At 35.3% G+C, this 17,455-nt stretch overlaps 1 protein-coding gene across 1 annotated transcript in view; it reads right to left on the minus strand.

The window, feature by feature from the left end:
- Positions 1-17,455, minus strand: part of pth1r (parathyroid hormone 1 receptor) — a 60,861-nt gene that overhangs the window by 16,697 nt on the left and 26,709 nt on the right. Inside the window, exons 3-4 of the mRNA XM_030161072.1 lie at positions 10,869-10,979; positions 8,222-8,346 (exon numbers count right to left, since the gene is read on the minus strand). Of these exons, the coding sequence (XP_030016932.1) occupies positions 8,222-8,346; positions 10,869-10,979 (236 nt within the window). The remainder of the gene's footprint in view (positions 1-8,221; positions 8,347-10,868; positions 10,980-17,455) is intronic.

The raw sequence follows: 17,455 nt of genomic DNA on the forward strand, positions 1-17,455 counted from the left end.
AAATTTTAATGCAGTTAACCCATCTGCAATGCATAATGAGTGAATGTTTCTGGCAATGCATTTGGGGCAGTTTGTCCAAGTAGAATTAGCATCGCACATGTGCAAATGGGCAGTTGATCCAGTAGTGACAGGCAGCAGAAACAACCCATAAAGATGGAAGACACTAAACAGCACGTCGGCCCTCTGGATGGAAATATGAGGACAAAAAAAAAGAACAAACCCCAAGATGGAGCAGCTGTTTCAAGTTGTTTTGTTGAATCTGTTGAAGGTGTTTAATAAACATGTTAAGTGCACATATATTCCATTCTTTCTTGAGTCTGTTTGCTCATGCAAAATGAAACGCGTTACACGATTAATAGAGAATAAAAATTAATGATATTTAATCGAGATCAATCAAAATTAACCCAAACAAACATCCACCACTGACCAAAAGCGTCTACTGATCTAAACTGTTGATCCACTAATCCTATCAATCAATTTAAATAATTGGTGTGAAATACAGTTTGTCATCTTTTCATGGTCATCAAATATGACTCATTTGGATGTTCAGAGGCTCTGTGGTTACCGTAGAAACACCATCATCTTCTACAACATTGATTCAGCAGTAAAACCCATGGAGTTGGATCAATGACAGTGGATGGAGACACTGGGTTTATGTTAAGTTAATGCCATATTTTACTAAAAGTCACTTTTCCTTCAGTTTTTTGCTGTTTCGATGTAATAACTTTTGACTTTACTCTGAGCTTTTATGAACATCTTCATGATCAGTAAATTAAATATAGGAAAATAGATGATTTTCACTGGAAAAAATGCTAAATTTAGAGGATAATAATATAGTAAATGGTAATAAATCAATTAGGAAAGGTTAAATAGAGAGAAAAATTAATTTGGGAACTGATACAAAAGTCACTCTGGGTCCTTAAGGATTAATCCACAGCAACCCTAAGATTAATCTGATAAAAAAAAAAAATTCACCGTTTGACAGCACTAAAAAATATACTGATCATGAATCATTAAAATGCAATATATTGAATATATGAATATATTATGAATATTAGTTTTTATAAAACCTAATTATATTATATCAAGCACTATATATAATAATTTTTATTCATACATTTTTCCAGTTACACAGAATTTATGACAGCTTTCCTTACAATAGATGACATCTCACATAGTGAAGGACAAACACAGTTAAAAGTCCAATCTGTCTTCATCACACTGCTTTGTAAGATTCTGTTTGATTTGTAAGAATAAATTCCATAAAGTGTGAAGACGAGTGCTGCTGACTTTCTCTGTCTTAATGAATAAGGACAGCGGTGACATGATGGAAAAATAACGGAGGGAAAAGAGCAAAAGCTGTGGTTCACGGTCAGTAACTATTAGGAATTCCACTAATTGGTGACCCCTTCGTCTTCATCAATTGATTGAAAAAAGTAATTGTTTTTTATAGAAAGTATGGAATCATGTTCAGTCTTTCAACCCCAGAAATCACACTCAAATTAAGAATGGTAAAATTCACTGATTTATACTGATGCATAAGTACTAGTAGATGCCTATTAATTAGAATCAATAATTTGGATCAATAGTTTGTGACCTAATTCAACCCTTTATCGGGTAAGTGACTGCTTTTGGTAATTTCCACACACATTACAAGACAGTGACAGCAACAGATACAGTGAGACAGCAATCTCAGGTCTAATGTGGTCTACAGCACAGGTGTCAAACACGTGGCCCGGGGGCCAAATCCAGCCCACCAAAGGGTTCAATCCGGCCCCTGGGATGAATTTGTGAAATGCAAAAATTACACTGAAGATAATCAAGGATTACAATCAAGGATGTTAAAATCATTTTAAGTCAATTCAATCTAAAAATGATCAGACCAGTAAAATACCACACTAAAATATCATAATAACCTATAAATTATGAAAACTGCAAATTTTTCTCTTTGTTTTAGTGTAAAAAAGTTACATTACACAAGAATATTTACATTTACAGACTAGCCTTTTATTTAAAAAAAATTGTGAATAACCTGAAATCTCTTATGATAAGTATGTGGAATTTTAACAATATTCTGCCTGTTATTAAATGTGTTGTGTATTTGTAGATCCACTGTGATCTGTAAGTTGTGATTCACATGTATAAATAATAAACTAAGGCATAACATTGTTAACATTGCACTTATTTTTCTTAACAATTTTCAGGTTTTTCATATTTGTTCATGTTATGTTCAAGTACAATTCGTAGATGTAAACATTTTCATTACAGCATTTTACTTTTTTGACTCAAAGGTTCTTATCCTACTATGTATTTTATTTATTTATTTTTTTCTGGTCTGGCCCACTTTCTATCATATTAGGCTGTATGTGGCCCCTGAACTAAAATGAGTTTGACACCCCTGGTCTACAGGGTCTGTAAGGTCCACCTCTGCGTGAACAGTGAGTGTACCTGCTTTGTTTGGTATCATGAAGTAATGGTACTAATGTAAAGAATGATGTTCAAAGGGGTAATGTGGATGTGGACAGGTGTCTGGATCAGCACTTATGTTGGTCTAATGCAGGGGTCAGCCACCCTGGTCCTAGAGAGCCACTATCCTGCATGTTTTAGATGTATCCCTCTTCCAACACACCTGATTCAAATGATAAGCCTATCATCAAGCTCTGCAGAAGCCTGATAATGACTGTCAGGTGTGCTGGAAGAGGGAAACATCTAAAACATGCAGGATAGTGGCTCTCTAGGACCAGGGTGGCTGACACCCGGTCTAATGTTCTAACAAGTGGTGCCAGGCACAACAAACCCTGCCCCTCACACGTATTGTAGTTTATTTTGGCATCATTCCAGGATACCATTTTGACTCTATATATGTGCCAAGTTTGAAGCAAATTGAAACAAAACTGATGTTTTTATGGACATTTGAAATTTCGCCCATTATAAGTAAATGGGGAAAAAAAAAGATTTTAAAAATTCACTAAAAATTTGAACTTTGACTTACTTTTCCCAAAATGTAATCACATCTATTCTGGGTCACTGGCAATCTATGAACCCAATTTGGTATGAATTCAACCAATAGTTTTGCTACTAAAGTGTTTACAAACAAAGAGACAAAGAACCCAAACCAAAAACAATAAAAATGTTGTTATATTGTGTTTTTCTTGTATATTTACATATATTTCTTGGATTTTTTTTTTTACACTTATGGGGAAGGAACCAAATATGGTAGCTTCATTGAAATTGATTTTCTACATGACAAAAAAGTAATAAAGTCTTGTTATGTCCTGCAATAACACACTAAGGTTGAAAATTTGAATTTCAGAGTACTTCTCTGAGTGCCCTATAAAGGGCTAATATTTACTAGCAGTCTGATGCTTCCTCTCAAAATTATTTCTCCAATGTGTCTGTCATCTGCGCTACCAAGGAATGAGCAATTCTTAGCAAGTCTGGCATCTGTGTCTCATGTAAGGAATCAAAGCTCAAGGCTGTTACTGAGGCAGATGTGAGTTATAAACATGAATGAATGACTGCGTGGCTAAAGGTGAGGTCCAGATCTGCTTTTATTTCAACTTCTGTCAGATACGTTCAGAGCAAAAAAGTTTATAAAAGCGCCAAAGGTTTTAAGAAGTCAAAAATGGCATCAATGAAGTGCAAAGTTGGAGTTTTAGAGGGAAAAAAATGAAGTAAAATGATGCTTTTTCATTGGCTATATTCTTTAAAAGAAACAGAGACATTAAATAAAATCTTCCATTCAACTGTGCAGCATCGTATTCATTCTGCACTGCTTCATATCACACCGGATCATATCACAGCACATTGTGTTGCATCGAATCGTGTCAAATCCTGCCATATCTCAATGCGATCTGCATCATACTGCATTAGTAGTTGCTTTATCTTTAAAACCTGTTTAGCCCTAGGGCTCTAGGAGATGTGGCTCATCTAAACTGACATATCCAAAATAAAACAAGAACAGCTTCACAACTCTCATGTCAATATGCATAATCGTAGCCTCTATGGAAAGACAAAACCTCTGAAGATAAAACACTGTGACCGTTATTATGCCAGAGTGAGCTGTGATAAACCTCAAGAGAAATTTAGATTCTAATCCACTAAACCTAAAATGTATTCTAAGTTAGACTGTAGATAACTCCTTGATCAAAAGCCAGGAACCACACAGACTGTGCATTTCGCTTAAAGTTTTATTTACTCTTGAAAGACAATCTGGCTTTAACTTTCTACTGACTTCATTTTCTCAGCGTTTCATCATATTTTACCATTGTGCACAAAATATCGCAATGAAAAATGCTTTAAAAACTACATAGAAATAATAAAAACGTAATGAGAGGTTTTATAAATGAATGGTTTCTCCATCTGGTGCAATAAAATCAAAAACATAAACTCAAAATTCCCTTATTTAGTCGTCTTATGTAGCTTGCCAACATCTTTGTTGCTGGGCAGTTTAACATTATAGGAGAAGGATATGATTAACATGATGCTATGTATATTCAGTGGTGGTCCATCAAAGCCAGCAAAGCCTTTTCTGTTGGCTTAAAGAATCTGAATCAGCTACATTTACTTTGATCCACTAAGATGTATTCAACTAATCCCAATAATGTATTGTCTTTATTACCCCGCCCCCCAAAGGAGGGGGCAAGGGGTATTGTTTTTGGTTTGGTTTGTTTGTTTGTTGTTTGTTTGTTAACACTCCAGCAGAAAAAATATTGGTTGAATTCATACCAAATTGGGTTTATAGATTGCCAGTGACCCAGAATAGATGTGGTTACATTTTGGGAAAAGTACGTCAGTTAAAATTTTTAATGAATTTTTTAAATATTTTTTTTCACCAATTTACTTATAATGGGCAACATTTCAAATGTCTATAAAAACATCAATTTTGTTTCAATTTACTTCAAACTTGGCAAATATATAGAGGCAACTGATGTGCTGACATCAGCACACACATAGACACAATGACATCAGTTGGATCGATGCCAAAATAACTACAATACGTGTGAGGGGTGGGGTTTGTTGTGCCTGGCACCATTTGTTTTAGTTGGTGTTTGTCCAATCATATTTCAGTCATCATGTGTTACCAGGTAAAAAAAAAATTGCCTTGAGGCTCATAATCAACCATGCAGGATCTGGAGCTTCAAATCAATACAATGAACCTGTTGCTTCAACCAATCAGATTTTATGTTGGCCACATGGGGGCGACCTAGTAGGTGTACAATAACATCAGCATTTTCACATCATTTGATTGGACGGTCGAAGAGTGACTAGTCAGAACAAGCTCACCTACAAAATCACATGTGTAGAAACTTGTATAAGCTGAAATATATTGGTTTAGATTTATAGCTGTTTTCAAAACACAATGGCTGACAGAGGAGAAGAAATGGTTTGGTTGCAGACATACAAAAAAAACCCACTTTTTTTTTCCTCAATATTTTTGATGTTTTTGTCATTTTATCAAGTAAATATTGATGATTGGAGCAGCTGTGGCTATATTGAAAGGAGACCTGAGATGTGTTCATTGGGTTTCTTGCTTTAGTAATGACATTCATTCTACCTACTTTGAATACCTGTCTGTGTGGAAGAAGAACTCAGTGCTCACATTTCACCTTTGGTTTGGGGAACTGGCAAATACGCTGCATCTGGAAAGACTAAGGTATTATAATGGTGATAAAGGTAAAGTGTTTGTCCAGATATGGGAGCCTGTGTTAAAATTTCTTCCATGAGGTGACTGGTGTGAGTGACTGACCTGGCTGTTTACTTTTTTTTTGTGATTTTTTTTTTTTTTTTTTGGTGATTTAGTGATTTATTCCAAACATGCAATGAAATTTAACATACATGCAAACAAGCAAAACATACATAATAATACAAATATCAACAATCATAGCAATCTTAGACAGAAGAACAGCACAATAGTTCCATTTACATGCCTGACATACACTTTTATTTATTTATTTTTATTTGATATACGATTATTAATGTGGGGCATATTAATTTATTGTTGTAAGGACTGTGTTGCTATAAATTTACTGATGTGTGTGTGGAGGGGGGCTGTTTTGTGTTGTTGTTTTTTGTAAAAATGAATATATATACAGGGCGGGGAAGCAAAATTTACAATATTTTGAGGCAGGGATTGAAAGACAGTGTATGACCAATTAGTTTATTGAAAGTCATGAGAATTTATTTGCCACAATAAAATTTACATAATAGAAAATGTTTTTATTCTATGTGTCCTCCTTCTTTCTCAATAACTGCCTTCACACGCTTCCTGAAACTTGCGCAAGTGTTCTTCAAATATTCGGGTGACAACTTCTCCCATTGTTCTTTCATAGTATCTTCCAGACTTTCTCGTAATAGTTTTGCTCATAGTCATTCTCTTCTTTACATTATAAACAGTCTTCATGGACACTCCAACTATTTTTGAAATCTCCTTTGGTGTGATGAGTGCATTCAGCAAATCACACACTCTTTGACGTTTGCTTTCCTGATTACTCATATGGGCAAAAGTTTCTGAAAAGGTATGGATAATAGTGTTAGGTATGATTATGACATCAATATATGTTTGGTTTCAAAACAATTGACATAGTGCCTGCTGAGAAAAAACAACTAAATGTTCATTGTAAATTTTGCTTCCCCACCCTGTACTATAAACCTGCCTGTTATATTGTGTTTTGTGTATATTATTGATATTAAAAGGTAGATTAAGACAGGTAGAACACCACTAGACCTAGGTATGAAATGCATGACCTACCACTGATTTTCAGGGTAGTTGCAAAGTGATAAACAGTGCTAACATGTAATGCACAGACAATATTAGATGTGGTAAAAATCATGCAATCAATAAAAACAAACTTTAAATCTGAGCTATTCATTAGCATGCTACAGCAATACTTGGTCTGCTGTCTTTGCAAAGCCGTCCAACTCTAAATCACTGGAACTGATGGAGATGCAGCTCCAGGTGCATTTTATTTTAAATGCTACCCACATCTTATTTCGCTACTGCAGTAATAGTGCCTAGTTTGTGTGGTTCAGAGACTTAATTTGTCTTTGAAAGATCTCTTACTTTGTTAGATGTCCACAGCCAGATCAAGAAAAGAAAAGTATGAAATCCATAACTTTGACAGCAGAGACCGTAGTTTTCATCCCAACTCCTGTAGCTTTTTGAGGTTTAGGTAATAAAAAACATTTGGTCTGAGTTGGGAAAAGGGTTGAATAATTAATAGATATACTGTACAGTGAGTAATGTTTAATCATATCTTTGCTGACTTTTTGTGTATTAAACCGAGCCCCTGGCGTGTTTCCCTAACCGAGCGCTGTCAGTGCCTAAACCAAACCATAAAAACTTTTCCCATGTTGTCATCATAACCAGCAGATATTGTCAATCAAGTTGTCGGTTCGGTTCAGTTCAAGTCAGTTTATAACAAACTAAACTGGAGTTGTAATTTATGAACATCATCTTTAGGAGACAGGGTTGGATTTGTAGCTTGATATTTGCTAAGGCTCAGTTTCAATGCTGCATATTAAATTGATGCTTTATATCCTCTCCAGTTTCAATATTGTAATTAGCTCAAGAACAAAGAAATGATTTGATGGTGGTTGAGTTCAACAGCAAAGAACCTATTGACCTGAACCAACCTGCCATCTGCTACCAACCCCACTTATGACTTCAGAGTCTGAATGCTGAGAAGCCCTGCAGCAAGGTTACAGAATGTACAAAGAATTCCCAGACAAGTGAAGGCTGTGATGAAGGATAACTCAGGTCTTTAAAATCTGCATCTTTTTGTGTATTATGTCTCTTTTTTTTCCCTTTCTGGTTTGCTTTGTAAACAAACTGTAGGTGAGCGGAATTCTAGATTAGTTTAGGTTGTATTTTGGACCTATAATTTATGGAATAGGAGGTAAATAATGTGACTTTGCAAAAGAAAGAATCATAGGAAGCCTCAGGAAATCGCTTTTAATTTTCAGTAATGACAAGATGACGTGACATAAGTGATCTCCTCTTTGGCGTGATTTTCTTTTCATTACTGCTGCCATGTCTACTATCATCAAGCGTATTCACACTGTACATTACTGAAAAGACACGGAACAAATGTGTTGTAATTGACTCAGTAATAGCAGGGTTAAACAGCACAAAAAGGTCCTATTAAGTGCATTAATATCTAGCTCTGATCTATTCTGACTGTGTCAAAGACCGTGCAAATGGAAATGAGATGGAGCTCACCTTTTCATGGCTCTGGTTGTAATGATACAGGAACTTTGCACATTCACTATAATTGGCCCATGTTCTGTTGTTGCTTATGGCCGCTTCCCACGTCCCATTTGTATCACATCGACGGTACGCTAGTCCTACAGACATCAGGCAGAAAAATGGATGTTAAGTCACAGATTTTGACAGCTGTTATGTAACATTTCATGTCATTTCTGTTATATTTCCTTTTTTCTCATGTTTGCTATGGTCCTGTACTTTTATTGCATATGTGTCATACTGCTGCTACACTGTCATTTAAATAAAGTACATCTATCTATCTATCTATCTATCTATCTATCTATCTATCTATCTATCTATCTATCTATCTATCTATCTATCTATCTATCTATCTATCTATCTATCTATCTATCTATCTATCTATCTATCTATCTATCTATCTATCTATCTATCTATCTATCTATCTATCTATCTATCTATCTATCTATCTATCTATATCTATTTTGTTGTTTATGATAACAATGGATTGTTGTTTTATAATTGGTGCAAAAAAAAGTGAATATGTGAAAATACAGGGAAAAAAATGCTTTAGGGTCATTTATCATTCATGAGCCATTACAATTATCATTAAACTATGCAAATTTTTTATTTGTTGCTTATGGAGAGAAATTTGTTTCTTTATTCATCAATCAAAAAGAATGGACTTGCAATTATAAAAGAGATTTGAGAGCAAAAGACAGTAAGTGGCAATCAAAAAAAAAAGATCATTTTGCTTATAAATCAGTCCTCTGTACTTGTGAGTTAAAAACATTTGCTTGAGACTTCAAAAGTTTTGCTTGAAAATCACTCCTCTTTGGTTGCAACTTAAAAGTTTTGCTTGCTAATCTGCACTTAATGGGCGTGGCCTATGCTGATGAATGATAGAAGAGTTTCTATTGGTGGGTTTGACCTGGCTCCAGCGCCGGCTCCAGCTTCTGCGTTAAACCCACTTCTCTGTTGTGTTATGTTACTGGGAGGTAAGGGTGGGACGCTATTCATTACTTACAAGATACATTTCAATTTCAAAGAGCAAGACTGTCAACTTACTTCATGATTTTCAAGCAAAACTTTTGAAGTTGCAAGCAAATGTTTTTAACTCACAAGCAAAGAGGACTGATTTATAAGCAAAATGATCTTTTTTTTTGATTGCCACTTACTGTCTTTTGCTTTCCAATCTCTTTTTTGATTGCAAATCCATTCTTTTTGATTGAAACTCCCTTGTTTTTGACTGATGAATAAAGAAACAAATGTCTCTCCATAGTTCCGTCTGTTATTTAGTGAAATGTCCTCCACTATTGACTATAGAGGAGAGAATACTTCTATCAATGAACTACATTTGCACATCCGGCAAGCCCACTCAGTGTTTGTTTTTAAATCCTCTCTTAAAACTAAATAGGAATGAAAAAAAAATTCCATCATTATGGGTAACAGTATATATTTGAGGAAGTCTTTATTAAGATGTGAAAAAAAGAACGAGAAAAAGAAAAGAGGTAAAGTGCTTCAAACAGGATTCCTGTGCATTATCCATTTAACAACTCCATAATTTTCCACACAGAAATTTACAGACTTCTCAGTATGCTTTTCAGTACATATATAACAGCTTAGCACAAATATCTAGACATAAAAAATCCAACTGTAACATGTACAGTGTATGATTCATTATGATTATATATATTCTCATATTACCCTGTAGAGGTTCATCTACAGTGGATTATTCATAGCAGATATAATAACAGTAAGGAGAAAAGAAAGAAAGAAAGAAAGAAAGAAAGAAAGAAAGAAAGAAAGAAAGAAAGAAAGAACACAGTTGAAGAGATGAACACCTGAAACTAACTCCAAAACTGGAAACTGCAAAACCATTACACATAAAATCAAAGTCAAAATAATATAGTGTTGTCCATAAAATTGGAATAATTCTATTTTCAGACACATTCCTCTTTTTATTCAGTACTCACCTCTGACCTGGCACAATTATTACTTACTGAGTCCAATTTACACTTTATCTATTAAGAATAAATTACATTGTCACAATCCTTTCATGAGAAGTAGTAAATATATTTTATTCCAACTTTGTGGACAACAGTGTATACACCTAAATTAGTAAATAAATCAGGATCATGGATTGTAATTTATCAATAAATTTGTAACTGAACATTAAATAAACTATAAAAAGTGGGGGTGGTTTAAATTTTTTAAGCTATTATTTTCCCCCAGAGCCAGTCATTCCAGTTGAGTGGTCTAATATTTGCAACTGGCCACAACTGGAGCCAAGTTCTACCAATATAGATAGTTTGGAAAACGTCCCACTGGCCGTGATGAATCGGCCAGCTTGGCTGTGACGGTTTCCTGCTCTAAACGCCATGAAAAACACTTCACTTTTATGATCAGTCTATTTTCACATATGCAGACTTTTATATTTTAGAAAACGCAATATGGGCAATAGTCTGGAAACACAAATATTTTTTCATCCTCTTTTCTGTTTTTTTTTTTTTATACATATATATATATTTTTTTTTTTTCAAAGCTGGAAATGAGTTAAATCCAATCCCACACATATCTGTGCGGCGACCCTGTCTTAAAATGAACCTCAGGGGCTGTTGAGTTTATCCAGAGCCTGACTTACCTTGATGGTTGAAGTCATAAATGTACTCTGGACATGAAATAGAAATGAGCTTTCCTGGAGGCCCTTCAGGCCAGCAAACAAGTCCATCCCATTCTGGTGCGCAGTAACCATCTGTAAGAATAAAACATTGCTGAGTTTAAAAAAAAAATACCACCAACGTATTACGACTCCAGCATTAAATGACCAAAGGCATTTAAGGCGGCAGTATGTTTTCAAGGATTGTGTTGTCCTTTTAAAACTAGGGCAGATTGCTGAACTTTACATATGTAAATCAGCCTTGGGAAGAAAGCCTGTAATATCTGGTAAGTCTGATTATAAATGTGGTTTTTCTTGTTTTACTCATTCATGGAAAACGCGGGTCACACAGAGAACACACATATTTCTCTGGTTGAAATCTATTGTTATTTGATTAAGACTCGCAATCATGGAATTCCCAGCAAGTTGATAAGTTGTGCACTGAATTTAGTATGCTCATTAAAGCTGGAGATTTCTGCTGCAGATTTCCATGACCGCTACACTGTTAATAGTAGTTTTTATAGTGCTTGGAATTGGTTTCAGTGTGGATCCCATTTATAAGATTACATGTAACACAGGCTGCATTGTAGTATCTGGAGCATCTCCCTACATCAACAAAAAGTGTTGTAGGGACTGGACATGGAGTCTTTCGGATAGTAATGACTTTTTTTTTTTTTTTAAGGAAACTGTCCAAAATTAAAGATGGAACATGTTTGTTGTGTTTCTTTGCGATACACAAAATCACTAAGTATGTAATTTAATGAATCTCATAAAAAAATAAAATAAAAAATAAATAAAAAACACAGCAGAGGACTGCATTCTTTACTCTAACAGCAGTATAAAAACGTTCAAGTGGTCAACTTCTTTACTGAAGTAAAAGTAAAAAAAGAGCACAGACTCTAACATCTATTCTGAATCTTTAAAAATAAAAGTAGCCCTTTTTTCATAAAGCGAACTGCACCTTGTGATATTAACAAATAAGGACAATAAAGTAAAAAATATTAAAAACTAGAAAAGCACTCGGAGAGCGCAGACCTCTGCTAAGGCAGATCAGTGAGCCCCCATGCCACCCCACCCCCCATCACCACCAAAATTTAATCATTTGTTCCTTGTGCCAGTATCAACATTTCCTGAAATTTTCATCCCCATCCTTCCATAACTTTTTGAGTTATCATTATATCATTATTTTTTTATATTGGGCACTTTACAGAGCTTGTTGCACTGTACTACTTGTATTATCTTATCTTGTATTCTATTCTATTCTATTCAAGAGTGTCTTGTAACATTAATGTTGCTTGCACTGGTTGCTAGGCTACTGAGTTCATATCAGTCTGCTTACTCTGACGAGATGCAAACTTTTATATATAGGAAATAGATTTTATAAATGAGTCTATCTGAACTCAAATAACTGTTTGGGTTTAGTCTGCAGTAGCTTGTTGAGTATGTAAAAGATGTTGTTCTGCCACTGTTACAGAAATGATGATGGAGAATTACCAGAAGTTGAGGATTCTGTGTGAATATGTTTTTGAGTCATTATAAAGCTCAGACATGGCACGACAGGCAGCCACAACTGATTAATGCAAATGCTGCAATTCTATGCACAGGAAAATGTGGATATGTTTACTTCATCTGCCAAGATCTTAGTCGAAAACGATGCAAAAATGCAGAGTTTCTAGTCAGATATAACTAAATCCTTTACACACTAAGCCTCCAGAAACCAGAGAAAATTAGAGGAAAATTTAGTTTGGTTGTAACATGTATTTTATAAAAGGTAGAAAGAGAAAATGGATTCAAATAATGGATTATGATCATGGTGTGATTATCAACCAGCACTAATTAAATCTAAAGTAACAACCCTGCTTTGAAAATGCAAGGAGTAGAAAGTAAAAGTACATACTCAAATATGTATATCCTGCAAAAAAGCATTTGTACTGAGTTCTTTTTGTTTTTTGCCTCTAATTATCAGCGAAGAACAAACAACACGACCTTTTGTATGTGTCAAACAAGGAGCTGCAGGTTCAAAGGGAACATTCCTGTTTGAGAAGAGCAAGAGCCTCTTAATTGTCAGCAAAACTGTGGACCTCAACCGTCTGATAGTGGGAGCAAAGTCCCTTTCCCCAGATTCCTGGCAAAAGCCACTCTTATGGTTTGGCATTTATGTTGTATTATTGAAAACATCTGCCCCATTTTGACCACTAATAAGTAGCTAAGGATAAAACTAAAACTATCCTCTCTCTGCAGTAGATCCATTATTTTCTCATTCCTGTAATCAAACTTACAAAGAAACATCTGAAGGAATGACGACATGCTTTTTTTTTTTTATTTGCTTGTCACAAAATTAAAGAGCAGACTGAGTGGAGCTGACTGATTCCTACAGATGGGAGAAAAACAGCGTTTAGTTTTGCAAAATCACACTGACCACACATCCTGGGAGTAAAAACAGAATTGCTGTTCACTTTTGCCATAGGTTTTATTACCATAGGACCACCTACTAACAGGCTTAAATTAAACGCCAAACACACACAGATATATAATTTCCCGTAAATTTCTTGACCACGATTTAAATATAAACGTGACTATGGGAGACTTTGGTCCCGGTGATGTAAATGGGGTTTTTATTAAGCTTTTCTTTCTCCCCCCGACTCATTTGATTCTGACCTACAGATGTCAAAACACATCTTGCACTTTCTCCTGATACATGCAACCTTTTATAATGATTGCTGATGTTATTCTACACCCAGACCACAAGCTTGAAGGCTGTGCTATTTTCACACTGCAAGGTCTGGGGCATTGAACCCACATCCCTCCACTGTCCTCTCCAGGCAAACCTCAGTGTTTCCCTCAAAGAAACCCTTGTCTCAGCCACGTCATGGAGACTTTTGTGTTTTTAAAGCACAAATGAGGAATAAAAACAAACAGAAAATGTTGAAACACAACCAAAAAAGCCTCACACGGGATGTAATCCTTATCTATGGAGCTTGGGTTAGCTTCATTAGTGTAAAAAAAAAAAAGCCTCTATGTAATGTTTTAAAATAGTCATCACTCCACGTCTCATATAATAGTTCAGAAAACCACACGTTTACAGTGCCAGAAAAAAAAAAAAAAAAAAAAAAAAAAGAAAAAAAAGGAAAAAAAACTCTGGGGGTGGTCAGGCAAGACAAACACAGATAAAAGCCAAAGTCCTAAAAAGTGCACTCTAGCTGCTATTCTCTGCATTTTCCCTCATCCACACATTCAAGGTCATCCCACAACAGAAGAGGAACAAACATTCCTGGTCAGAGCCGATGAAACTATAGGAGGGAACTCCATCCAAATCCTCATCGCCACTTCAAACAGAGCTCTTACATGGTTCACGAGAAAGCACAACGAAGGCTTTCCAAGAACTTTATCTCAAATCACGACCACCTTTTAAATCTCATCCTGCATCACAGACAAACCACTACCCAGATTCTACAGGATTTCCACATTAGAGAATTACAAACAAACAACCAGATGTGACTCTTAAGGTCGACTTAAGTTCGGCTGAATGAAGTCAAAGCAATTAACGTTACATCAAGTCACAATCTCAAACCACGCACTTAAAATATGCACATACAGTATATGCTTATCAGGGCATACGACCACAACAGGGGAATTATTATTTTTTTCTTTATTAAGGTAATGTGTTATTCTTATTTCTTCAACTGTTATGTGATTGATCAGACATGTGCAACCTTCCAAAAGGGGTCAGCAAACAGCCACCACATACAGGATGAGTCACGTCCACTTCGCGGCAGCTTCATCAGGTATGCATGTCAGCTCTGATACGCTCTTTCCCTAAAAGAGCAAACATTTTCCACAAACTCGGGTATCAGACTCCACCGAACCTTATGAGGCAACATCCTGCTAAATGTATAGAACTGCATGCATTACATTAACACACATCACAACAAACGTAGCACTGTAAACATGAGTGGATTCAACAAATACATGAAATATAATTATTTTTTTGTTTCTCTTTTGTTTCACAAGACCCAGTAAAATATAAACTATGGACATTTGTATAAAAACAAAGCAAAACAATTCTTATGAAGAAAAAAAAAAATCCTCATTCGTTGCCAGAATCTATTGATTAAAAATACAAATATAATGATGTGATATATCATTTTATACGATACCACAAAATGATATTATGTTATAGTCATTGTTACAATTATCACGATATAATGTAGATTGTGTCAATAAGCATTTATTTTATTTACACAGAATATTCAGTGTTGTGTTGTTTTACTCAAGTTTACTCCAACATGTGTTAGTATTTTTCTTACACACTTACTTATCATTATTTGGTGCTTTTGACCCAGTCCAGCACTCACTATAAACATTTTTCTGTAATTTTAGTACTTTAATTGCTTTGAAAAATCTTCCAATAAAAAAAGTTTTAAACCACAATTAACCATCTGGTTTCTTCAAGTTTCACTAACGACCAGAAATCAGCTTTAACACAAATAATAGTTTGACATATAAATATATATAGACTGATATGAATATTTTTGGTCATGTTTCCCCACATTTGTTAATGGGTTCTTCTATGAAACTGGTCCCAAAAAACAGGACAGAGGGGCTAAAAATTCAAACAAGATGTAGACTAAACTAAGTTATGAAGCAACTTTGGGTCTGTTTTAAAAATAAATATTAATTCAGATAAAAGAGAAAATATTTTTCAGATGAAACACATTTTTATCTAACATTTATACAAAAATCTGCATGTAACACTGTAAAAAGGACATGAAAATTACATGCTACTATTTTTTCAAGTATCTTTTTATTCTTTCAGAGGTACATTTAGGGAATCGAAGTAAATATGCAAGGCAGAGTGGCTCACAAAAATGACCGCTGTTGTAAAATCCCTCGCAATTTATATGTGTTTAAATGGGCAGGTTCCACATGTAACGCAAGTGGACACAATAGGTTACACACGGAACCTGGAATGAGACTGAGATTCATGAAAAAAGTTTCAAAGAACTGGAATTTTCTGCCATTGATTTAATGGTTCAGGGTTTATAGGGTTAAATACAACATCTTTGGTTTATAGAAGCTGTTTTTTCCCTGAAACTTTTGTTTTTCCTACTGTGTATATATATATATATATATATATATATATATATATATATATATATATATATATATATATATATATATATATACATATATTTGCAGAGCTGTATTTCTGTGATGCTATAAAATAAAAAAAGACATTCTTTAAATAACTGATTCTTTGTATTAATGGAAAAAAAGCTTCAGATGTGCTTGGGATGTGACACCAGTCGTGCCAGTCACTACAACATGTCAAGATGGATTAAGGGTGACGATGGTCAGATGAGCAACGCAGACTCTCATCTGACAGTGACCTAATGTTTGACTGACTGCTCTGCACCGCATTAGCATCTATGTCCATCCTCTTGAACACGCTTTGAGAAAGAACACAACATTGTTATATAATGCCGAGGACATTTCACACAAGCTGCCGTTCGGCGCCTGCAGTTCTCAATAGTAGCAGTTCTGTCATATTTCTTAAATCTGATCTGAGCTCTGCGGACATTTATCAAAACCATAAAAAGTTGGGAAATACCACACGGGGCAACGAAACCCCCCAGAGGATGGTCAACAAAAGCCTTTGTGTGCTTAGCCTGGAAGTAAACATTTTTTAATTATGTGTTTCATTTACAAGGGGATATTGTTTATAGGGTCAAAAAATTCAATGTGACCGCAATGCGCTGAGGTTAAAGAGAAAATAATACGATTGGTTTGGTGATGGAATCCAAAATACTTCTCTGAACAATCAACTGGGAAAATGACAGCAACCACAATGAGATACAGTAGATGCCGGGGTCTGCTGGAAAATGGTGCTTTTCAGACACCCATAAATACACAAATACACCCCAGGATTAGCTTTGCCTCCGATCCCAGTCTGTAGAAAGCCACAAGGAAGACAAAAGAACCAGACCAGCATTTTTAAAAGTAACCATCACTTATATAAACTGTCTTATATAAAACTGTAAAACTTCCCAGAAGCTAATTTAGAGGAAAAAAAAAAAAAGAGTGAGCAAAATGAGTCTCAAGTCAGTGTTTGTATATGATGAAATGTTTAAAATCAAGCCTGGAGATGGTTCTTGCACATGGTTTGGGGCTAAGGGTGCCCAACATCAGCTGATTAGTACTTATAATCAACAATCAAAAGTCACCAATCACGTTCAATCAAGAAAAGGCGGTCCTTCCACTCTCCTGTTCGCTCACCATCAACATGCTGCTGCTGCTGCTGCTACTGCTGCTGGGTTTCTCCTACAATACAATACCTGGTAAACATTAGTGTGTTTATTAATTTCTTCCTTTGTCAATCCTGCCTCCTCCTGGCATCCCTCCTACTTCTGATGGCAACCCCTGCCTTTTGCATTATGTGTATTTCAAATGTGTGTCCATGAGGTTCTGCTCAGCGGAGCCCTTGGGGGATTTATTACACACTGCATCGAATCTCTCGCTCCAGATGGAATTCATTGGTGTGCCTCTCAAAAGCTCCAGTCTGTTCTGACAAA

This window comes from Sphaeramia orbicularis, chromosome 17 (genome assembly GCF_902148855.1).
Source record: "Sphaeramia orbicularis chromosome 17, fSphaOr1.1, whole genome shotgun sequence".
Classification (NCBI taxonomy): domain Eukaryota; kingdom Metazoa; phylum Chordata; class Actinopteri; order Kurtiformes; family Apogonidae; genus Sphaeramia; species Sphaeramia orbicularis.